At 54.5% G+C, this 24,172-nt stretch overlaps 2 protein-coding genes across 3 annotated transcripts in view; one reads left to right on the top strand and one right to left on the bottom strand.

The window, feature by feature from the left end:
* PMM2 (phosphomannomutase 2) overlaps positions 1–9,074 on the top strand; it is a 47,372-nt gene extending 38,298 nt beyond the window's left edge. Inside the window, exon 8 of the mRNA XM_010991307.3 lies at positions 7,445–9,074. Coding sequence (XP_010989609.1) covers positions 7,445–7,546 — 102 coding nt within the window. The 3' untranslated portion in view covers positions 7,547–9,074. The remainder of the gene's footprint in view (positions 1–7,444) is intronic.
* A 2,055-nt stretch (positions 9,075–11,129) lies between these two features.
* CARHSP1 (calcium regulated heat stable protein 1) lies at positions 11,130–23,720 on the bottom strand. 2 transcript variants are annotated; one of them, XM_031433210.2, is made up of 4 exons: positions 23,632–23,720; positions 15,795–15,959; positions 14,989–15,111; positions 11,130–13,252 (listed from the first exon to the last, which is right to left on the bottom strand). In XM_031433210.2, the coding sequence occupies exons 2-4, from the start codon at positions 15,950–15,952 to the stop codon at positions 13,090–13,092; spliced, it is 444 nt and encodes a 147-aa protein (XP_031289070.1). In that variant the 5' UTR covers positions 15,953–15,959; positions 23,632–23,720; the 3' UTR covers positions 11,130–13,089. The 2 variants fall into 2 exon arrangements, with proteins under 2 accessions (XP_031289070.1, XP_031289071.1); XM_031433211.2 differs by lacking the exon at positions 23,632–23,720 and adding an exon at positions 23,383–23,406.
* Between the last annotated feature and the right edge of the window lie 452 nt (positions 23,721–24,172).

Raw genomic sequence — 24,172 nt, 5'->3', positions numbered from 1 at the left:
CTAATTTTATAGAAAAATCTCTGGGATCCCCAGGGGAGTTTGAGCCAAGGGACTTAGGCCCTTGTCAATCTTTAAATCTGATTAATTGGTTTAACTGTTGCTCCAATTGTTGGTCAAGTATCTCAGTGTACATTTTTCTTTTCCAGCCCTATAAATATATGTATTTTAACCTGGGGTAAAGAGAGTAGGCTTTTTGAACTTTAATATTGGGGACCCATAGGGGGTCCCTTTGGCCTTTTTAACCTTATGTACTGTAGTATCAAAACCTTGTAATTTAATCAATAAATGTCTTTTATTTATCCCATTTTAAATAACCATCTGAAAAATGTTTATACATTTGGGATAAATCCCTTATAGATTTTTTTTTTTTACCTTAAGAAAAAAAAAAAATCTTTTTTCTACAGTCTTTTTCCAGTTACTCAACCTAATAAACATGAATTATTCTAATGTTTTTATTAGCATCTGCAAAACCCATTGAGGGGAAGGGGAGAACACAAAGAAAGCTTTCCAAACTGCTGCTGCTGTTGTTTTAAACTAAGGGAGTTCTTAGGGTAACCATTAGATGTATTTTTTTTTCCACCTTTAAATCTGATTGATTTTTATAGGTACCAATAAAATAGCTATTTATAATGAGAGCTCTCTAAAATTTTACCAATTTAGAAGTTTCTCCAGTTTAAAGGATCCATCATCTGGTCATCAATGAGAGATATGTTAGTAGTGATTTTAAACCAATAAGACAAAGAGACTTCCCCACAAAAGAGTAGGGGATTCAAACGTTTATTTTCCCCAAAAAAGTAAAGGCCTTCGTGGTCCAGGCTGATGCAAAATGCCTCAGAACTGGTACAAAGGATTGCTCAGAATCCCAGTCTCTTTGCATGGCTGCCATATGTGTACCATATTTGTATCTTCTGGATGGCAGAGACCAAGTTTTTTTAAACACACACACACACACACAAAACACCCAGAAAAAGATAAAATATTTGCATTTCAAGGGCCCAGGAAGAGAAATGCAAATTAACTGTATATGCAATAAAAGAGCCCTGGCTTAGTTACTTTCAGGGTGAGATTTTCTTTAATTCCCAACTAAGTTGTAAGTTTTGTACATACGTAAACCTGGCTGGGGTATTAGTTGGAGGCTGGCAATCTGTCATCCTCTTTCTTTTGTTTTAAAAGTTTATTCTCCATTCTACGGCCAGTTTGTCAGAATAAAGTCACTAGTGGGTTTCTCTACAGGGACAGCTGCACGGCATGAGGCCTTTGCCTCCACCCCTCCTGCCAGTTCCTCAGTCACCTGAGAACGCCTTGCTGGCCAGGAGGAGGGTCCCATCTTTGGAGCCAGATGGCTCTCATAAGACTTCAGTTTTATTTCGACAAACTATTAAGGTAGCCAATTCAAGGAAAATGACAGGCCAGACTTCCCCCTAAGTACCCAGACCAACCCTACTCAGTGTTTTGTTTTGTTTTTTCCCTTTTAACTTCTGTTTTTAAGAAACATGTAACTGTTCTTTTAATTACAAAAGTAACAAAGGAGTACATTTTTAAATAATTCACATAGGTTAAGTAATAAGTGTAGGATGTAAAAAATAAAAATATTTGACAGCTTTCCATGCCCCTTCCCAAATGCCCTCCTGAAAGTCACCAATATAAGGCTGTTTCCTTCTGCTGGGCAGACAATCAGTTGTCCCGCATACCCATACTCTTTTTTCCTTTTTTTCCCCAACATTTTAAATCAACTGTACTTCAGTGAAAAAGCAAACACCAACCAACCCATTTAAAATACGGGTAGAAGAACTGAACAGACATTTTTCCAAATAGGAAATGCAGATGGCCAACAGAAGCAGGAAAAAGTTGCTCAGCATCACTAATATCAGGGAAATGCAAATCAAAACACAATGAGACACCATCTCACAGCTGTCAGAATGGCCATCCTCAAAAAGAACGCAGATACCAAATGTTGGCGAGGGTGTGGGGGAAAGGGAACCCTTGCACACTGTGGGTGGGATGTAAATTGGTGCAGCCACCATGGAAAACAATATAGAGGTTTCTCAAAAACCTAAGAACAGAACCACCATATGGCCCAGCAATTCCACTGCTGGGCATATATCCAAGAAAAACAAAAACATTAATTCAAAAAGATACATATACCCTGCTATTAACAAGCAACGGTGTTTATAACTGCCAAGATAGGATAAATGCACATGAATGGATAAAGAAGATGTAGCATATACTTGTAATAGAATACAACTCACCCACAAAAAAGAAGGATATTTTGCCATTTGTGGCCCTCCATTCATTGTTTTTTTCCCCCCACTTCAAAAACCAGAACTTTATAACTGGCATAAACATTTCCATTGCATCAAAAACAAAATACCTAGAAATAAACTTAACCAAGGAGGTTACCTATACTCTGAAAACTGTAAAACACCAATGAAGGAAATCAAGGATGATATAAATGGAAAGATTTCTTGTGCTCCTGCATTGGAAGAATCAACGTTATCAAAATGGCCGTGCTACCCAAAGCAATCTACAGATCCAGTGCAACCCCCTGTCAAAATGCTCATGACATTTTCCACAGAACTAGAACAAACAATGCCAAAATTTATATGGAACCATAAAAGACCCCTGATTGCCAAAGCAATCTTTTGTGGGTCTTTTTTTCTCTCTCTTTTTTTTTATTCTCTTTTCTTCTGGTTTGATGACTAGAGAAATTCCTTTTAACATTTGTTGTTAAGCTGACTTTGGTGGTGCTGAATTCTTTTAGCTTTTGTTTATCTGTGGCTTTTGATTTCTCCATCAAATCTGAATGAGAGCCTTGCTGGAAAGAGTATTCTTGGTTGTAAATTTTTCCCTTTCATCATTTTAAATGTATCATGCCACTCCCTTCTGGCCTGTAGAGTTTCTGCTGAAAAATCAGCTGATAACCTTATGGGAGTTCCCTTGTATGTTGTTTGTTGCTTTTCTTTTGCTAATTTTAATATTTTCTCTTTATCCTTAATTTTTGTCAATTTGATGACTGTGTGCCTTTGGGTTGATCCTGTGTGGAACTCTCTGCACTCCCTGGACTTGGATGACTGTTTTCCTTCACAGCTGGGGAAGTTTTCTGTTATTACCTACTCAGTGTAGGTAATAAACAAAATCTTCCCAGTCTTTCAACTGAGGATAAAACCACTTAGTGTCTAAACTGAATAAAATCTTCCCAGTGGCTTTCACGGAGGATAATCCAGGTATCTCTTCTTGAAACTAAGTTTCAAGGATAACCTATTCCTCCAGAGAGAAATTTAACGCCACTGAATAAAACTTAGGATCATCAACCAATAACAGGAGATCCTAGAACCAGGAGAGACTCACCCAAATTCGTCTGGACTCCCCGAGGAGGCGGATGGGCCCAAGAGGGAGTCTGCTGGTACCGAGGCTCTGGACCCTCTTAGAGTTCAGGCAAAGGAGAGGAGTCTGCTCTGGGTCCCATCTGGTCGCCAAAACTATCAATTGAAATAAATGCACAACCTAAAAGTTGAGCATTGCGTTTTATTTGACGGACATTTCTGAGGACTCAAACCCCTTCGAGCCTGGGATGACAGCCTCTCAGATGGCTCTGAGGGGCTGCTCCACAGAGGCAGGGAGAAGCCATGTATAGGAGTTTTTACAACAAAGACCAGATAGTCGGAACATTATAAGATTACTGTTTACTAAAGAAAACCAGACATCTCAAGTTAAAGAATTTAGCACTTTTCTATGTATGGGAAGGCACAAAGATTTGGGCTTACTGAAATCATTCCTTTGCTACCCACCTAAGTCTCTAGGGCCAGTGTCCGGTCCTTTCACGTCCTGCTGCCTGCTTGCCCGCATCGTGAGCTCGCTGGGGGCGGGGAGGGGGGCAGCGGCTGATGAATTCATACCCTCATACCCTCGGCATTCTTTGTTTACGGTTATGGCTTGCAGTATTTTTTGTTCACAATACTTAGAAGTATTTAACTTGTAAGCCCTTACTTTTAGATCAGTTAAATAGAGCTCATTTACAGGTTAATTTTTCACGTAAAGATAGAACCAGAGATCTCACAGCTTCTTCACTTGAGTTTTAAAAACTTTTTTCCCAGGGGTCAGGGGGCTATGTCTTAGAGGTAGACTGTGTGCTTAGCATGCACGAGGTCCTGGGTTCAATTCCCAGTACCTCCATCAGAACATACATAAATAAGCCTAATTACCCGCCTACAAATAATATAATTTTTTTAAGTTAAAAAAATAAAAATAATAAATGAAAAATAAAAATGAAAACTTTTTCCCCTTGAGAGTCCAGGTAGCTCATTTATATCTCAAAGGCACAGGAAGAGGAATGCAGCTTCCTCCTCTGCTTTTACAAAATGCAATCATCTTGACTATTTTTAGGGACTTTTTTTTTTTCAGTTCCCAAATATCCACTAGACAATAACATGTATCTATATATCATGTGCTTACATTCACACACCTCACTTTTGGCAGAACCTAGACACCCACTCACACATCCCCAAGATAAAAGCCAAACTGCAGAAGGTCCACTAGCATAATAGCAGAGCCATTGCGGGCCATCGTTCCCGAGATCTTAGGCAGTACTGAGCCCACGCAGTGTTACTCTACAAAATAGCATTTTCTTTTATTTGTGGGAGCAGATGAAGCCAAAGCAATAGGGAAGGATACCCTAGTGTCATCACACATGAGCACCAAGGACGTCTCACCCCCCCAGTGCTGGTCCTGACAGACAACAAACATGGTTCCACAGACAGAAGATCAGAGGAGGTGAGGCCCAGAATTTCCACTTCCACTCCCAGATGGAGACTTCCAAAGTGGCCTGAGTCCTGAAAGAGAATGGACTCAGAGTGGCTCCCCGTGAGCCTGGAATGGTTCACTTCCCAGAAGGGAACAGGCCCAGGTGGAGCGGGTAGAATTTCCCATCGTGCACAAGCCGGAGCGGCTCACCCCAAAACGATACACACAAAAACACAAACAACAAATAAGCTAAGGTCTCACAGACAGAAAATCAGAGGAGGTTTAGTCTAAAACTTCCACTTTCAGATGGAGGCCTCCAAACAGAAGGGCCCAGCTCTCAAAAGAGAACAGACCCAGCGTGGCTCACTTCCCAGTGGGAATGAGCCCAGATGGAGTAGAGAGAATGCCCAGCCTGCACAAGCTGGAGCCACTCACCCTGAGGCCACACTGAAGGTGGACGGGAGCTCCAGACGTTTCTCGGCTCCAAACAGCCTTGGGCCAGGGTGGCCAGCGCCTGTTGGGGAGTCCTCGCGTTGCCTGGAGGGAGGCGAGCTCAGGCAGCTGCTGGGACCCAGGGAAGGGGCTGCCCCAGGCTGGGGTCGACCCGCCACAAGCGCAGACTCCTAGGCTGGTTTCACGAGAATTGTTACGGAATGCAAGCTCTTGTGCCCCGCACATGAGGCCAAAAAATACTGAAATGTTGGGAGTCTGGAGCAGAGAAAGATGTGCCGCAGGGCCGGGCCAGGAGAACAGCTTGCTCATGCTCAGAAATCCCAAACTCCCAATGGGTTTCAGCTGAGCCTTTTTAAAAAGGCAAGGTGAGGGCAGGGCATCCCACGGTCTGTAATTACCTGTGCACAATTCTCAGACTGGTTGATTTTAATCAATCCTTAGGCCCCAGAAGGCCTGGGGGCTCCTTGCTCCTGATCAAGTAGTTAATTTCTTCCCTTTGGTGGTGGTTTTTAGCATCTGAAAAACTCAGGACATATGCATGAGATACTATTATCTGGGTACTTCAGAGAGGAGCTACAGCAGAGGACACGGGGGAGGGGTCTAACCCAGGAAGGCCCCACAGGGTCCTGCTCTGTTACAAGATTTGTTGGGTTAATCCATGAGAACTCACGCCTCCCTCCTGAGTTGGTGAGTGATGAGGGAGTGAAAGTGTTGGGTTTTTCTGGACAGAGCAGGAGTTCCTTCTTCCTTCATTAGGTGCTCTGTGCTGCTTTCCACCCACCAAGCTGTTCCTAAGAGAAATCTGACTTTTTCAATGATAAGAATTGATTTCACATGTACTGTATAGGAGCTGCTGGCCATGAACTCAGAGCCATCTAAACGACCAGAATCACAGGATGTAAATTCATGAGGCTGGCAGGCTTCCAAGCACTGGGAAAGCACATTCCCAGATGCACCCCAAGGTGGTGGGCTCCCAACGTGACTCCCCACCCAGCGCACTTGGGCCCCCAGCAACGGGCCCTCTTGAAGTCTTGAACTTCACCTCCGCCTGGGGAAGCCGTCTGCTTGGGGCATGGGCGGTTCTTATAAAGATGAAAGCCGCAGTCCTTTCAGGTGTCAGTCCTTTAGAAGGATGTCAGGCTTTCCACTTTCTCCATATCAGCTTCGTGCTTTGTGCTTTACGAGAAAAACCCATTTTCTCTGCAGTTATTTTCATCATATGTTAAACCAGCTGATTTTTTCCCCAAGACTTTGAGTTAGACTGCTTATCCAGTCTGATGAGGAAAACATAGGAAATTCCATGAGAAGAAAAGCAGGGGCTTTCCTGCAGGGCTAGGTGTGGTGGGAAGGCTGAGTCCAGTGGGACTGGGGCGGGAGGTGCAGCACAGACTGGGGGATGCGCAGGGACAGGACCACCACCCTCCAGCCGCACAGACTGGGGGACCACAGTGACAGGACTACCACCCTCCAGCCACACAGACTGGGGGACCTGCAGGGACAGGACCACCCGCCCCTACCCCCAGCAGCATGGCTGGTGAAGTAATTTGTGAAAAGACTGGGAAGCCACACTAGCCAAGCGCCGATGCTGATCCCAGGACTGGTCATCGACTAACTGCCCTGGTGTTTAGGGCATGGTTCCACCATCATCCTCATTTCAGGGATGCGGAGCCACCCACAACACTCCTCTCATCAGTGCTAGAACCAGGGTCTAAACCCAGGCCACTGGCTCAGACCCCAGCCACATGGGGCTATGTAAACTTAAATGAATCAAACTCAGATAATCTCAGTTCCTCTGTCAGGTCAGGGATAGACCGTGTCCATCGTCCCCGAAAGTTCCGAGCGCTGCTCTGGACCGTCTGCCCTACCACAGTCCCCTGTGACGTTAGAAAAGTCTGGGCACAGTTCAGGCAAATTGATGGCAGTGAGACTTCTGTCACCCCCTGTGCTTGCTTGCTTTATAGACAAATAAGCCTTTAGACAGATCTTCCCGGGAACATCGTGATTTCTTGCATTAGGCATAATTACATGTTCCAACGTGAAATTGCAGTTCAAGGAAAGGTGAGAAACCCTTTCTGGGTAATGAATGGCAGTACTCATGTTCTTTCTCTTCTGGAAACTGAGAAAAAGGTAACTGAAGACATCTCCCTGCCCAGTCAAATCGCAAAGTCCTTGTTTCTCCCGGGGTCACAGCAGCCACGGCCTGGGATAAACCGGGTGGCACCTGCATCCGCTTTGTGTCTGTGTCTCACAGGGCGGGAACGACCACGAGATCTTCACAGACCCCAGGACGGTGGGCTACACCGTGACGGCGCCCGACGACACGCGCAGGATCTGCCAGGAGCTCTTCTGCTGACGGTCCCTTCCGCCGGGGAAGCGGGCGCATCCCGGTGGCGAGGTGCCCCCCCACGCCTATCCCCAGCCACCTTGCAGGCATCACTACAGCCCTCCAGCGGCGGGGGGGTGGCCCTCCGCCTCCGGAAGCAGCGGGAAGGGAGAAAAGGCTTGTTAAGAAGGGTTCAAAGGACTCCCTCCTGCAAAGGACTTTATCTCAGACTCCGCCACCCCCAACCCTATCCCTCACCCCACCCTCTGCTGCCCTGATATGTGCAATCACAGTCCACCTGGGTTTTTTCTATTTTTCTATTTTTAAACTTCCCCATCATTCTAAAAAGAGCCAGTGTGCTCATGGGTATTGTGGAAAATCTAACAAGTATCAATGTTTGACCTCCGGCCTCAGTACCAGAAAGGGGGCTTTGGTGATGAGAAAGGACAGGACGTTTACAACTATCGGACCCCAGGGCAGAAGGTTCAAAATTGTTCTGGAAATGAGGCTCCCAACGAGTGTCAGCTGGGTGGGGGCTTTGAAACACGGCGTCCTGGTCCTGGGGCGGCACTGAGCTAGGTGACCCGTGCTGCCCAGGTGGGGACGATGGCTGGCCAAGTGAGCGCTGACCCCCAGGGACCCTGCGCCCAGTCGGCCCAGGACGCGGGTTAGCGCTGTATCCACTACACTGAGGAGCTTTCTGGCCATCACGATGGGGCAATGGAACCAGCAAGCCCCATCGAGGACCTGGCACACAGCCCTGCCCTGCTCTGAGCCCAGGTCGGGAGACTAACCCGGGGTGTCACACCCAAAGAACCTCCTCCTCACTGTCCCCAGGGCCTCTTTGCCCTGGTTCCTCAGGGGTCAGTCAGGTAAGAGCCTGCACTACTGCCAGCCTGGGAGCTGCACTGTTTCTCTGCAGAGCATTGAATAATAAGCGTGACCCGTAGGCCCTCTGTCACCCAGACTTTGACCCAAGGGTTGGAAGCAGCCGTGGTTGGGCCTGCAACCCTCACTCCTCCCTTCTCCCCTCTGCAAGTTCCTCTTGAAACTGGAAGACAGCTCAGGCCCTTGTCCAGATCACAGAAGAGCTTTCCAAGAAAACGGTTCACACGTCACTTTTCAGCATCTGGAGACAGCAGGACCCACAATCCCTCCAAAGACTGGGGCTGGGGCGGCGTTGGTCCACAGTGTGGCCTCTGCTGGGGTCACGCACCAGAACCTGAATCGGGGTGGGGGGTGCCCTGAACACCCCGCCTCCCTGCCCCCCACCAGGTGTCTTCATCAGAGGACCCTGGTTCCTTCCAAGCACCCCTGCCACCTACTGCACACCAGCCCTGGCGGTCTTAGAATCAGGACACGGGTGAAAGCAAGACGCAGCACCAGGGTGTGAGGTCGGCCCCCTCAGCCACCCCTGCACCTCCCACAGGGGTGACTTCTCAACGGTTCCCAGGACGCGGCCGTCCGGTGGCGTCTGTCTTTGTGAATTTTTACCAATGATACTGTAATAATCTTTCAAAATGAAAAGCAGCAAATTAAAGTGATTTATTGTTTCCTATTTCTCATTCTGGTTCCTGTTGTCTCTTCTGGTTGGTTAAGTGAGCGGCGAAGTTAAAGGTAAACCAGTATTTTCTCAGATCCTGGGAGGAAAACTCAGCCCTTTGGGACCCACGAGCTGCCCTTTCCAACTGGCACAGACCCTTCCTCCACGCTTCTCTGCCCACTGGGGAAGGCGCCAGTGTTCCCTAGACGTTTCCTTAACTTACCATATCACGACAGCTGAGTCTGACAGTCTTGTCCCAACCTGTGCGACGAGACACACGGCCCACCGTTTCACCGCCCCGCACACGGCTGCCCTGGGCAGGTCCCCCCAGGCCGGCAGGCTGGGCCCCCGCCCCTGCACTGTCAGAGTTCCCCCACCTGCCTCCCACCTCCGCACAACTTCAGACTTCCACCATCCTTCCCTGCTTATGTAGTCCTAGCCCAGTCCACGCTCCCCAGCTCATGTATTCCATCTCTTCTCCATCTCTTCTCCCTTTAGGCATCCCACGGCACCCCCCCACCCAGGGCCTCCCCATCGGGCTCTCTGGTGGGGACATCACGTCACAGCAGCCGAGGAACACGCGTGCAGCGCTGGTGCCTTCCACGAGCTCACAAAGGAGCAGGCTCTATGGTGGGCAGGTAAGCGGAGGCGGCCAAGATTCAGAGCCTTGTCATGCTGCTGTGTGACAGGACGAGCTAGCTCATCCCAGCTTCAGTTTGCTCATCTGTCAGCTGGGATCTACTCCCCACCACACGTGTAACTTAACCGAGTTAACCTCAGTATAGCATCATGACCAGTGTGCATGCCCTCGCTAGCTCTCACTAGCCCAGACAAGGATGAGCTCGGTCATTCCCTACAGCCTTAAGTTCCAGGATAGGAGACACTATCACCAGAAACGGAGACACAGAAGCTCAGAGTTGAGCAAGAAGGAAGCAGAGAGGTCGCCCCAGGTCAGCCTGGGGCAGTTAAGAGAGAAAGTGTCTCCCCCACCGCCGCAGCAGCACTCCAGAGCTGACCAGGAATTTGGCCCTGCACTCAAGGTCACTTAAGAAGCCTCAGGGGAAAGACCAGCAGCAGCTACACGTGGGAGAGGCTGCCAGCAAGGCTCTCGTAAGCTGTGGTGAGGAGCCTGAACTTGATCCCTGGGGAGGGGACGGGGAGGCCCGTGTGCGTGACACCAGCAGGGCTGTCAAGCTACTGGGCGGAGAGTGACTGGGGAACAGAGAACAGAGAACAGAGCAGAGGAACGGGTTGGGCAGACGTGTGGATGAGGCCAGGAGGGCGGAGGTGGCCCTGAATCACTTCCTCTCCGAGAGCTGCTTCCTCTTCCTCCCCAGGCAGTGCTCCTGGATCTTGGCCCATCAGGCCACCTCAGGCCACCTCAGCCAGGTCTCCAGGCTCCCGTCCACCTCTGCCCTGTCCCCCACAGCACCCCCAAAGCCACTGGAACGCATCCCACTGACTTCTTGCCAGGCCCTCCCTCAAGCCACACGTCGACACATCTGTTTGGAGCTAAATGCCTGCTCTGGCCTCTCCCTAAACAGGTTGGATGGGCTGCGTGTAACTGTTCCTAATGCACCTTGAACATTAATACATTATTACAATTAAAATGTTCACCTCTGCACCACCCAGTCATCATCTACCTCCTGAGGGGAACACTGGCCAAGGAAGACATTCCAGCCTCTCCCGCACCAACCCAGTCCCCCGCATCTCCCCGCCATGCTCCTGGAAACCTGGGCTGCCTTACCTCCCACTTCTAAACTTCCCTGCGTCCGGACCGCCCTGCGCAGGGACTGCTCCTGTTCGCACAGTGTAAGTTTAAATGCATCGACAGGGCATTTACCCACAACTGACCGAGTCAGTGGCGTTTTCTTTTGTCACGAAGCCACACCTTACTGCTAAGCTCCCCTCTGCATGAGGGTGATGAGTAAGGAAGGAGGGATGGTCCCATATTCTTACTCATTCCCCCAGAAAACCCCACTGCACAGCAGAATGACTGTGCCAGCCTCCTTCAGGGAGACGCCTGGGCCTGCTGGCAGCCAGCTTCCGCGTTAACACACCACACACAGCCTCACGCAAAACACTTTTATTGAGAGGGAGGTGCCAGGGGAGGAAAGATGTGGAGTCAGGAATCAATGCCGGATTCTGTTCCCGGCTCTGTCACCAACACCATCCGTCCTCCCAGAGCCTCCAGGAGTCTGTAAATTGAGACTGTGCTTGAGCGGGGAGGGGGTCCCTTTCAGCTCTAATGATGAGAAAGACGTGGCCACGCAGGAAGGACAGAGCAAGGGCCGTTTACAAAGGATTCTACCCAGCGAGTGGGCCCAAAGATCACCTCCGAGGGGCAGACCCGACTCCCAGCCCCACAGGGAGCCCCAGCCGTGTGCCAAGGTGAGGCCAAGGCCATGGAGACGCTGGGGGAGCGGGTGGGGTGCAGATGCGAGCGTTCAACCGCCAGGAGCCCACACAGGTCTCGGCCAACGTGGCTGCAGAAGTGTGGTCTGTACTCGATGGTCAGAGGCCTCCAGGGGGGACTTCCAAGGCCGGAAGGGAAAGGCCACCGCAGACCAGCAGAAGGCAGAGGTGGGAGGACCCCTCCAGGGACACGAAAGGCCAGGAGAAAAAGGATCAACTTCCTCAACTGCAGTGTTTCACTGCACACCATAACCAACACACTCACCTGCCTATTTCAAAACAACCCCAGTGGTCACTTTGTAATGTATAGAGACATCGAACCACTGTGTTGCACACCTGGAGCTAACACAGTGTCACAGGTCGGTTACACTTAGAAAAAAAAACCCAACCCCACTGGGCCTCAGCAGAACAATTCTGGCCTCCCGCCCACTTTTGGATGAAGCCACTTCTAGGCTGAAAGACACTGTGCACGGAGTAAGGAGCCTGGGGGAGGCCGCCCTCTTTAAAGAGCTTGCCTCCCTGCATCGACAAGGGGATCCCTGACTACACATTGGCCACCTATTTCAAAACCTACTTCCCAGCTATTTCTGTTTTTAAATCACAACTAAAGCAAACCAAACCACAGCAAAGAAAATCCGAAGGATCTGCTCACTGGGAACGTCTACAAAGGTTCGCGATGTGGGCAGCAAAGTGTAAACAGAGCTGGCTCCGGTGAGAGTGTCAGTTATTTAAAAAAAAAAAAAAGCCCTAAGCCGTTCTTCACATGAGTTTTCCAGAAAACCGCACCAAAGGTGTTTCTCTCCAACTTTTGACTCTACCAGGCGGTCAGGAAGCAAGCTGGCTGCTCTTTCCTGGATGGGTCCGGAGAAAGGTCTGTTTTTAAACAAAGACCCTCCCCTCTCTACACCTCCTTCACCCACCGCCATCCTTACCCCCACCCACTACCCAAATGACGGGGATGTGAAGGGGCTGCTAAGCCAGGATCACTCAATCTGAAGACGGACAGAAAGGACCAGGCTTTGAAAAGAGCGAGGGTTCGGCTCGGAGCACTCGGGGTCCCAGACGTCCGGCTCTGACGCCTCCCGCTGCAAAGGCACCAAAGACACCCTCCACCCACCCCCTCCCGGCCCCCTGGCACAACCAGCCGAGAATCAGAAAAGCCTGCTCTGTCCAGAGTTCCAGGGCTGACAAGGGACACAAGGTGAGGCGCTTGGGTGGGAATTCCTCCTGGGAAAATATGTGGGGTCCACATAACCCCCCACAGGCCAGACTGGGAATTCTGAGCCTCCAAAGACTCTCAGGGCTGAGGACTCAGTCCCTGGGCCAGGGTTGGACCCTCCACTCAGCCACCAGCGGGGCACCTCTCCTTTTTCAATGCTTTTAATGCTTTTCAGATGGTGAGATGTTGGTTGCGATGGTCAGAGGCAATGCTGGTGGCCAAGAGCACCCCGCGCCTGCCCCCCACACCCCTTCCTCCAGGAGATACTTGAAAGGGACCACACTCCCCCCTTGAAGCCCCATCTCAAGTGGCAGAATGTCCTCTCCAGTTTGGTCCTGCCTCCCCCTCCCCCAGAGTCGCCCCCAAGCCAGGGAGAAGGGGTGCTTCTGGCCCCTCCTAGGAGCTGACGACGTGGCCGGACCAGGTCTCGTGCTTGGTGCCCGGCGCCAGGTGGGTGATGACCACCTCCACAGCCTGCAGCTTCTCGTTCTTGGGCGGGATGGAGCACATCTTATAGGTGACCTCGTCGCCTTCCACCGGGACGTACTCCCCTTCCACGCTGCAGGGTGGGGAGAGAGCACTCAGAGAAGCCCCACGACACGGCGCCCAAAACACCGGCCCGCGGAGGAACTGCCCCCCACCCTGCCCTGCCCTGCCACCAGAGGGATCCCCCGCAGCCCTCTGGTCCTGGCTTAGGAGCCTCTGACCCAATCAGCTCCTTCCCTGGGACCTCGGATGCTGACACAGAGACAGAGCTCCGCCCCCTGGGGGTGCTCACATGGCACATTAAACACGAGTGCCATGGGCCTTACGGATAGGGGTGCAGGGAGAGCCAGTCTGAGCCAGAGAACTGGAGTTGGGAGATGGCCTGGCCCCTACCACCACCCTTACCTGGTCCAGGAGTCCCAGAAACCAGGCCATATCTCTGCTGTCCACCTCCTCAGAATCCCAGTGTGCTTTTGAGAAAGTCCTTTTCTCTTACTTTCTATGGGACAGGGGTCACCATCTCACCGGTGATGGGGAGGTACCCATCTTCATGCCCCTTAATGAGACCCCAGGAAGACAAGCCCCTTCAACCCTGAACACAGACCAGCCAGCTTCCCTGGAACTGGTTCGTCTTGACCAAAGAATCACATTGCAAACAGTGCTGCTCTCTTTGATGTGGCCACCAGGAAGCTCTGGAATAAATGTGTGGCCCATTTCTAGCAGTGGAACCAAACATCACAGTATCTCCATCGTTCTTATTTGTGCCCCTCAATCCCATGTTTTCCTTACTAATTTTTCACGGTGCACTGTGTGTATCCTTGTAAACCACTACATGTCCTTTCTGGAAAGAGGCACTATGGAGATACATCTCTGCATCCACGTACGTGTTCATACCTACATGAAATGCATCACTCTAGCATTGTCCTCACGTCTGTGCCGAATGGGGTGGGGGTGTATTTAAGACTTGGAGTGTGAGAATGTTTGGCGAGGGTAAGAAGGGATAACTCGCCCATCACAGCAGACATTTGCAACAGGATCCTAATTTCAAAAACAGGTTTCTGTACCTGGTCAGGTCTGCTGTGTGGGATAGGACTTTGCCTGTCACGGATTGAAAGATGGGGGTGCTGAGATCGAAGACTGGTGTAGGGGTGGGAGACTAGATCAGGTCCCTACAGATCTGTCGGCTGCCTAGAAGATCTGAAGTGAGGCACAGGCTGCTGGACGCCTTCCAGTCAAGGCCAAGGATGTGTGGGACCCGCCCTGGGCCAACAGCACCCCCACCCCAGGGTTTCCAGACACTCAGGAAGGAAGGGCGTCAGTGAGCGAATTGCGGGAGAAAGAGCCCAGCTCCAAACTTCCTTCCTGGAGCAGAGATCAGGCAGCCCCCAGCCTCCCCAGGCCAATCCCTGCTCCCCCGACCCCAGTTATGCAGGAAACCAGCCCCCTGCCCATACACAGCTCCCCTCTGCTCACAGGGCATCCCTCCTCACCAGGAAGGGACAGGGTCACTCAGACCTCCCGCCCCGAGTGGTTATCGACTCACACACAGACACACAGACACACACAGACACACAGACACACACATACACAGTTGCCTGCAGCCTCTGACGCACTGCCCCCATCACCTACGGGCTCACAACTCCACCCCTGAACATGGTCGCACACAGGTCACAAGCAGAGTCACACACGTCTGGTCTCAAACCTTCATCATGCCTGGCACCCATCAGAGTCACACACTCTCCCTGCCTCCTTGGGACCATGGCAGTGCCCACCCCGGCTCCAGCCCGCCGGCACTGGCCACTGACTCACTCGGAGATATGCAGGAAGATGTCGGGGCCGCCGTCAGCTGGGGTAATGAAGCCGTGGCCTTTGGACCGACAGAAGCATTTGCAGACTCCTTTGTAGACAGGGCCCTGGGAAGCCCGCACCGTCCTGGCACAGAGGGGAAAGCGTGAGGGGCCCCCATGAGCCCTCCAGGTTGGCCCCCCTGCTCTCCGTGGCACACGCACCTCATCCTAGTCCCCACCCACAACCCTGCCCATCCTGGCCAGGGCCCCCACGTACAGCTGTGCAGGTTGTGCACTGCACAACTCTAAGCACCAAACACTCGGATCCTGGTGAGGGTGACTCTCTGAATGATGCCGGCAGATTTTCTCAGGCCTCAGTTTCCCCATCTGACTAAAAGCTCTCTGAGCGTCCCAAGGAAGGCTAATTGTTAGCAGCAGCCTCCACTCACTGGCCTGAGTGGACGTGCCAGGTGCCGAGTGGGTCCTCTACTATCCCCATATTAGAGCTGATGGAGTCAAGGGCCCACAGGGCAGGAGGTTGTGTGTGGTTAAACCTAATGATTTACGACCTTAGCAATTTCTCACCCGTTGCCACCCCCCATCCCCTGTCCCCAGCTGGTGACGGGCTCCCATGAGCCTGGGGCAGTGTTATCCAGAGTTTACAAGGCACTCGGCCAATTTCTAACCATCAGCCATTACCCAACCCTCAATCACTCATTTGACAGACAGGGAAACTGAGGCGCAGAGGTGGCCAGAGACACGGAGGCTCTCTGGACTCGGGCAGGCGACCTATCTCAGGAAGCCTCCCCCAGTCAGCCCGAGACTCACGCGGAGAAGGTCCTTGTCCGGCGAGTGGGCAGTGGGCTCGGGACCACGTTGCCCCGAAGAGGGGATGGTGAGCGATCTCGGGCCTGTTGGGTGTCCAGCAGCCCAACCGAGGACTGATGGGTGGGGGGCTGTGATGGAGGAGGAGGCTCAGATGACATGGCTGACCTGGAGAGAGACAGGGGGCTCTCAGAGGCTCTGGCCTTGCAAGGAGGGGCCCCCAGATGCATCCCCACCCCCCACGTCTGAGAGTCCACCATCTGAGGCTCATTCCTCTCGTGGTGGAACGGGGGCTGGAGGCTCATTCCACATGGAGTCACCTTCTCCGGAAACACGGCCGGCTTGCCCCAGCCCCAGCCGGGTCAGGCACCTGGCCCGGGCTCCTAGAGCAGCCATGGGCCTCTCTCTATCATAGGAATGCCAGGTCGCCCTGGTGACAAGGACACCATGGCCACCTCTACGTCCCTAGTGCCCAGCACAGACCCTGGCACACTTGGGGCACTTAGTAAATCCTTGTGAAAGGATGAGAGGGAGGGATCAGGGAGGCCGGCAGGGCGGGCAGGGGTGCTTTCATGCCATCTCGATCGGGACTCCAGTCACTCATCGAACATTTCCTGACCCCCGCTAAGTGCTGGAGGACACTACAGGGAAGGAGGAGTCAAAAGAAGGAACAACACTCAGTGTTCCTCCAGGAGACTTCAGGACACAAACCAAAGAAGGCTCAAACCCCGAGTCTGCATCCCCGAGGGGCTGTCACAGGGCTGCATCCAGGAGAGGGCTGGTGGGCGAGCCCAAGGGACCCTGAGGGGCAGGGGCGTTTCAAAGGCAGCATCTCCACCAGATCCCTCACTCTGATCCAGGCCTTTAAATGAATGTCCACCCAGCCCAAATCTCCGATTGCTGCTAAGAAATCAAATTCCCTCGGTGACTCCTAACAGGCATCAGAGGGCCGGGGAGGGGAGGGGGCTGCCTCGCTCTAACAGCCCTGTCAAGAGCAGCACGTGGCCACTGTACTCAACACGACGGATGTGACTACAAAGGTACCCCTCTCGCACACCCTTGGCTCAAGGTTAGGAGGGAACAGCAAAGCCTAGGAGCCAAGGGGCCTTGGGTGAGCGCCTCCTCCTCCCTGGGATCACTTTTCCCACCCGCAAAGTGGGTCAGCTGGGTGGGCGTCACTCAGCATCAGCTCAGGGCTAGTGATGGGGACACAGGTGGAGCAGAGCCAGGTCTGGCCCAGGACAGCAGGGGTTGGGGGGGTGGGGGGTGTCTGAGGACCCTGAGCCTCCAGTCCGCTGCCCCTCCCGCCACATCTACAGTCATCACGCAGCCCCAGGGCACCGAGGTTTCAACCTGCATCACTCGGCGATGCCCCTCCGCTCCCCAACCCTAACCACCTAAGAACCAGGCCTAATTCCTTGGAGGGGAAAGGGCCACCTCCTCCCCCCAAAGGACAAAGCCTCTCCCTCCACATTCCTCCACACTCCCCTTTCAGGACCGAGTTCTATCTGGCTGGAAAGGGAGTGGGCCGGCTGGCTCTCTGAAGGAAGCGCCATAGCTACCTCCTGACCCTTCTCTCTGCTGCAGCCACGGCCAGGGTGGACCGCGAGTCCGGGAAGCCTGCACCTCACAAAGGCCCCGGCCGCTCGCCTGGGGGTCAGGGCTCTGGCATGACCCACCAGCACAGGTCATAGAGTCCTAGAATGTTCCAATGCCTGGGGTTCTGGGAAGGGGGCCGGCCCAGAGAAGGGAGGGCCCCGCCCAGGACAGCAGGAAGGACCACTGCAGCCAGGGACACCAGAGTGTGGCAAGGGAACTGCCCTCCCCCCTCTATCCAAAATCTCCCTTTCCCCTAGAGTCAGGCACATGTGTGACTTCAAATCCTACCACTTGCCAGCTGTGTGATATTAGGTAAGTTACTTAACCTCTCTTGACCCCAGTTTCTGTGTCTGGAAAATGGAGATTTTAACAGTTCTGACTGCACACTACCTTCATGAAGTCGAAATAAAATAACACATGCTAAGCACTCTGCACCCCCTCCATCCAGAACAAGTGAGCATGGAGTGTCAGCTCTGATTGTTGTTAGAACTGTCATCATAAAGTCATTCAACACTTAATGTGCCTGGTGTCAGGCCCTGTTCGTGGTACTAAAGACATGGGCTGAGTTTGGAGCCAGAGAAGAAACAGCTAAATAAATACACAAACAAGATGGTTACAGATTGCTGAAAGGACTGGTAATTAATACACAGAAAGATGTAAAAAGTAACAGGGTGGAGGTCCCACTCTACTGAAGTTGCAAGTCAGGTCCTACAGTAAGAAAGAATTTGTAAAAAAGAGGGAGGCTCTTCCAGTGGGGGGGAACAGCCTGTGCAAAGGCCCTGAGGTTGGCCGAGGGCAGGTGTGCCTGAAGGCCAGCAAGGAGACTGTCTGTGTAGGGGGCAGTGGGGAAGGAGGGGTGAGTGGCAGGAGGGCAAGGCCAGCCCAGGAACCAGGGGGCATCACCATTACCACGTGCCTTCTATGCTTCACACCCACATCTGTCTGTCTGTCCCCATGCCCCTTGCCATGCCCACCTCCCCCTGGGTTAATGAAGCAGGCCCAAATCAGTGGCCCCCTTCTCTCTCCACCCCAGCCCCCATGACTCCCTCAGCATACCCAATCCCCCAGAGATGCCGATGGAAGCCTGTCTCGAGGGGGGAGTAATGTGAGGACAGCACGGGGTCCCTCCATGTCCCCCTGTCCCTGGGGCTCAGCACTGGGGTTGGGACACAGCAGGGTCTTAGCCAGCATTAGAGCCCAAAGCCCCTGCTGGTATTCACGTCAGTGCTGCGCAGCCCAGCAGCAGGACGCTACACGCCGGTGCACCTGGCAGCGGGAGAAACTGAGGCACAGAGGACACCAGCACCTTGGGGAGGGGGGATGGGAAGGGAGGTGCCGGCCTGGGAGATGCAGGAGCCTTCACTGCCACCCGGGCCCCTCTCATGGGCCATCTGAGCTGGAGAACAGCTGGGGCAGCTGGAGCAGGCCTGGAGGGGGGCCAGCCCACCCCTAGGCCTGCGGAGGGGGAGGAGTGAATGGCCTCTGTGTGGGGAGACCTGGGTTAAAGTCCAGCTGTCAGGAAAACAGCTGGGGGAGGGGGCAGCCAGCAGCCCAGAAGCTAGCTCTGGAGCCCACTGTTGCCCCCCCCACAACACACACAGACGCGGGGGTGGGGGGGCCCCCACCCCCACCCGCACCCCCCCAGCACAGTTTGGGCACCTGCTCTCCCAGCAACACCAGGGGTGGCCTTGAAGCTGACCCTGGATGGAGGAGGCAGGGCCCAACCTCCGCGACGAGCCCCCACTCCTTGCCCCTCAACTTCCTACAGCTGAGGGGAGTTTGCAAACAGGCACCTGAGGCTCAGGTTGGCAGGAGGCTCTAGGCCAGACCGGGAATGGGCCTTGGCCTGCAGCAAACTCAGGCCAAATGTCACGCCCAAGACCCGTCACAGCTGCTGAGCTGTGTGCACACGTGTCTGTGTGTGTCTGTGCACGTGTGTTATGTGTGTGGCTGTGTGTGCATGTGACTGCATGCTGTGTTTGGCTCTGTGCACACGTGTTTGAACATGTGTGTATGTGCACATGTATGTGTGCACCTGAAGCCAGCATGTCACTGCCTGCGTGCGTGCACACCACAGACCAGGCGGGGTCACCTCGCCCCCGGTACGCTGAGCGCCAGCACTGGCCCAGGGGACCTTGAAGAGTTCAAACAGTTACTGGGCCGCCTGCTATGCGCAGGAAAGGGCAGGCAGGTCAGTGAAAATTCCTGCCCTGAAGGAGCTTCTGTTCAGGGAGAGGGAGACCCACCACCCTGACAAGAGCCTGCTGGGGCCGGGCAGTGTGCACAGCGCTTCACACAGCTCAGCTCAGCTCGGCCCCATTTCACTAACAGGGGACAGAGGCACAAAGCCTCAAGCGACTTGCCTGGTCCCACAGCTGATGAATAACTGGTGAAGCTTACAGTACGTCAGACAGTGGCAGGAACGTGGGTGAGGGTGAGCCCTGGCCATGCTCCCCCTTCCCATCACCCCCCAGGTCCTGAAGTGTGTGTCCCGCCAAGGAAGGGGGACCCAGAGCCCAGGGGTGGGTAGGGGACCTGGGTAGGGGGCCGGGAAGCACTCCCACCCTGACTGTCTCCAGGAAGGGGTGTGTCAACAGGGCCTTAACCCTGGGAAAGGGCAGGAAGGGGGCCTCAGCCCAAAATAGCCTGGGAATTTTCCACAGTCCTCACATGCATGTCTTCCTGGAAGGTTCGGAGAGCTCAGCTGGGCACCAGGCTCTGGTCTCCCAGCCCCTCTTCCACTCACCCACACATCTAGGGACTGGAGACCCAATCTTGCAGAGCCCCTGCCAACCCCTCTCTCTCCTCCTGCCCTCTTGGCCTCAAAGCCCACCAACCATATGAAGGACAGATCTGTCCTGAGTCAGTAGCCAGCTGCTGACTCCAGGGAGGGGAGCCTTGGTGGTGTCATTTACACTTTAGTGAGAAGGAATTTGCACTTCATTTCACAAAGCTCCATTCTTGGTAGCTTTCAGACCCTTGAGGGCAGGAAGATGGGTAGGAGGGAACAGCTGGGTTAAAGTTGGGAGCCTCACTGTCAGGGTGGTTCTCAGCGAAGCCAGACTGCTTTGAAAAATGGGGTGTCTGGGGCTTTCCATGGCTTTCTGGGTCGGGGAGGCCAGGGCCGGGCATCGTGTTCAGACACCTCTCAGCCCAGAGGCTGGGCCACTGCTGGCAGACGGGGACCGGTGCTAGCCCACCAAAGGGAACAGGACAGGGTACTGGAGAACCCGCTCGGCTCTCCGCACACTTTAGTGTGCTCACAACACTCTGGGGATGGCGATAAAATGCAGATTCTCAAGACGGGGGTGGGATCCCAGATTCTTCATTTCTAAGGAGCTCCCAGAAAGGCAGATGCTGCTGGTCCCCCAACAGAGCAGTGCAGGCTGAAGGCCTTGCCCACCTCTCAGCTAATGTAAGCGGGTGGAAGGGAAACTGGGGGAGGAGGGTCCTAGGTGAATCAGGCACCCTAGTGCAGCCGGCTCCTCGCCTATAAACGGAGGCAGAGACTCCGTCCTTCCCCTCTGCTCCGCCATCCCTCGCAGGACTGAGGGCACGTGGGACGAGGGGCTGGGCTGGGCAGGTCAGGGGAGGCTGGACGGTGGGGTCCTAGAGAGCTGGGGGGTCCTAGGGAGCCGGAGAGGCCCAGAAACGAGCCTGAGGCCACGTTCCCCTCCATTATTCCTGAAAGAGCTGGACTCAGGCTGGGGTGGGGGGGGAGATGGGAGGGGGAAGAAGGGGAAGGGGAGAGGGCGGGGAGTCAGGGGAGGGCGGAGCCAAGGGGAGGAGGGGGAGGTTAAGGGGGGACGCGGGGTAGGGGGGAGACTCGGGGGGTTGAGGGGGGTGCGGGGCAGCCTGGCCCACGCAAGAGCTCTCTGCCAGCCTCGCCGGGAGCCCACAGCATCAGCCACAGAGTAAAATACAAACAAGGCGCGGAGGGGTGCAACCCCCGGTGTCCGCTAGCCAGGAACTGCTCTGCCGCCCCAAGGGCTCCAAAGTGCTGGGAAGAGGAGGAAACTGAGTACCAGCGGCGGGGAACCAGAGGTGCCCCTCCAGCACTAGCGCGTGATTCCCGCTTCACCGCTGCCGGGGACCCTGTGCCCACTCCCAACCTGGACAGCCCTCCTTTTGGTGGGGCGGGGGGAGGGGAACAAACCCTTGTTTGTAACTAGCAACGCACTCCGCACCCTCATCACCCGCACTTCCAGCATTCCTGTATTCCGTGCTCGCCCCCATTCTCCCTGGGCTTCGGTTGGACTCCAAATCTTGGGCCTAACTCTGCTCTCTACTCCTTCTGTGACCACCCGCAAGCGACCTCACCGCTCCCTGCCTCAGTTTCCTCATCTGTCAAATGAGCCCGTCATGGTGCGGCCTCCCAGCCCAGCGGATGTCGTGCAGAGGATGCGGTGCAGCCGATGCCAGCTACCAAAGGACTCAGGCAACAATAGTTGAGCCGCTAATGGTGAAACTGTCAGACATGGGGCAGCCTAGAATAATCCTTCCCATTCCAGTCCCTGCTGATCGCACACAAACCAAATGCCCTGACTTTGCCACTTGGTGAGACAAAGGCCGTTCCCCTCCCAAGGGAGCCCACCCTCAACCCCGCCCCAGGACCCCAGAGCCCTGCGCTAGGCCTAGCTCAGCTCATTCCAGTCCGAGCATCTACTCCGTGACGGGCATCTACTGCGTGCCCGCCTCCGCGACGCTACAGGGCCCTGTTCCTGCTCTGCAGGGACTCCCACACTAGTCGGGGGGGTGTAGGGGTGCGGGGACAGACAAGCCAGCATTGAGAACCCGCGGTCATCAAGGCTGCCCTGGAAACGGGAGAAGAAGGGGCGGGAGCAGAGGGGGCACTCGGAGGAGGCCCCTGGCCGGGAGGAGGGGGCAGCTGCTTTGATTCCTAAAGGAGGAGTGGGGAAGTCATTCCTGGCAAAGGGACCTGAAGGAGCAAAGGCCCAGGGGGAGGGAAGGCCAGGCGGCAGTAGGAGGCTGTAAAGGTCCTGGGGAGGTGGGGTGGGGTGATAACAGAAAGGTATGTTGAAAAGTTTGGGACTTAAACTGACAATGGTAGACTATTTTAAGCCGGGGGGTTGATCTGAACCTGTTTATACTAGTTCCCTCTAGGTTCAGGGTGGCAACCGGATTGGAGGGGCAAGACCGGGAGCGAAGAGATTGCGAAATATCAAAAAAAGCAAGTAAAAAATGTAACAGTAGCTAACGTTTCTCCTTGCATTGGGTTAGCCATCTCCTTTTATATTCACACACCCTGTTTTGATAGGAAAAGTTGTCTCCCCTGTCTACAGATGGGAAAACGGAGGCTTTCAGAGAAGCCTCCTATGTTGCAATAAGACATCCCCACCCCTTTGGGAACCGAGATCGCTGCCTGGAGCGGGCTGATCTCTGGCCCCGTATTTCCAATACACACACCCACTCCAACTCCAGAAAAGCTGTGGAGGCCAAGGGCTTCCTTTTGAAAAATCAAAAAAGACCGTTGCATTTCCGGCCTGCACACTTGGGCTGCCAGCGAGGCCGGCGGGGAGGGAGCCCATGGGCGCGGGTGAAGTTTCACTGCACGGCCTCGGGGCCCCGCATCCGGACACAAACAACACACGGCTAGCGCGCGGCGGCTCCTCCTCCCCAGACGCGACCAATCGCGCGGCGCCAGGATGGCCCCCTCACCTCCCCGCCAGGCCTGGCCGAGGTCCCACAACCGAGCCCACAGCTGGCGCGCCCAGGCCAGGCTGGGGGCTGACTCCACCTCCCCGAGCGGCGCCCCACCGCCCGCGCCTGGCCCCAAGGCATCGCGAGTCACCCCATCCCGCTCCAGCACTCAGGCGAAAGCAAGGGGAGGGTGGTGAGGCGGGGAGGGGGCGGGGGCGGGGAGGAGGACGAGGAGGAGGGAAGCCTTTTTCCGCAGGCAGAAAACAGGTGGCCAGGAGGGAAGTGCTACCCGACGTCCACCTCAAATCCCTCCAGCCGCTGCCACACCCACCTTTCTCCAGGAGGGATGAGTGACCCGTGCTGCCCAAACAGGCCCCGGCAGCCCGGGTATTTCTTAGGGGCCTAGAGAGACCCAGCCAGGAGCCCCATGCCGGCGAGCTGGAAGACCCTGCAGAGGTGGGGGTACGTGGGGGCAGCGGCGGCAGAAGAGGCCGAGGTCCATCCCGGCGGTTCCCTGGGCCTCCTCTGGGGCGGGGCCCCCCACCACACCCCTCCTAGGGTCCAGGGAGACGCTCCCTACCTGGCAGTCTGCTCCACTCCGCCGGCTGCTCCGCTCGAACTGCGAGAACAGCGCTGGAGGAGGGAGGGGGCGTGGTTCGCGGGGCGGGCTCGCCGCTGTCCCGCCCCCGGGCCCGTGCTCAGGAGCTCTCGGCCAATGGCGCTGCGGGCTGGAGCAGGGGCGGGGCGGGCGGGAGCAGCCCCGACGGGACCTTTGTGTCCGCGCGCAGGATTGGCGGGACTGCGGGGCGCAAGGCCTGGGGAGGGCCTGGCCTCTCGCCTGTGCTGCACCCCGGCCAGAAAACTCTCCTGGAAAGTGGGAGAATCTGGTCTTCGCGTCGGAGCTGGTCCCTCTCTGCGCCAACCACGTCGGGGTCGGCCCCTACCTGATCTTCGCTCAAGAATCCGGATGGGCCCGAGCGCCTCCGCTTTAGCGGAAAGAAAGAGATCTAGGAATGACAAGAAGGATTGAAGAGAGAGGCCAAGGGGAGGAAGAGAGAGAGAGAGAATGCAAAGAAAACAAAACAAAATAAGAAACAGGGAAAGCTATTGATTTCGTTATT

The sequence above is a fragment of the Camelus dromedarius genome, chromosome 24 (genome assembly GCF_036321535.1).
Source record: "Camelus dromedarius isolate mCamDro1 chromosome 24, mCamDro1.pat, whole genome shotgun sequence".
Taxonomy (NCBI): domain Eukaryota; kingdom Metazoa; phylum Chordata; class Mammalia; order Artiodactyla; family Camelidae; genus Camelus; species Camelus dromedarius.
This window is presented reverse-complemented; position numbering and strand designations above follow the sequence as displayed.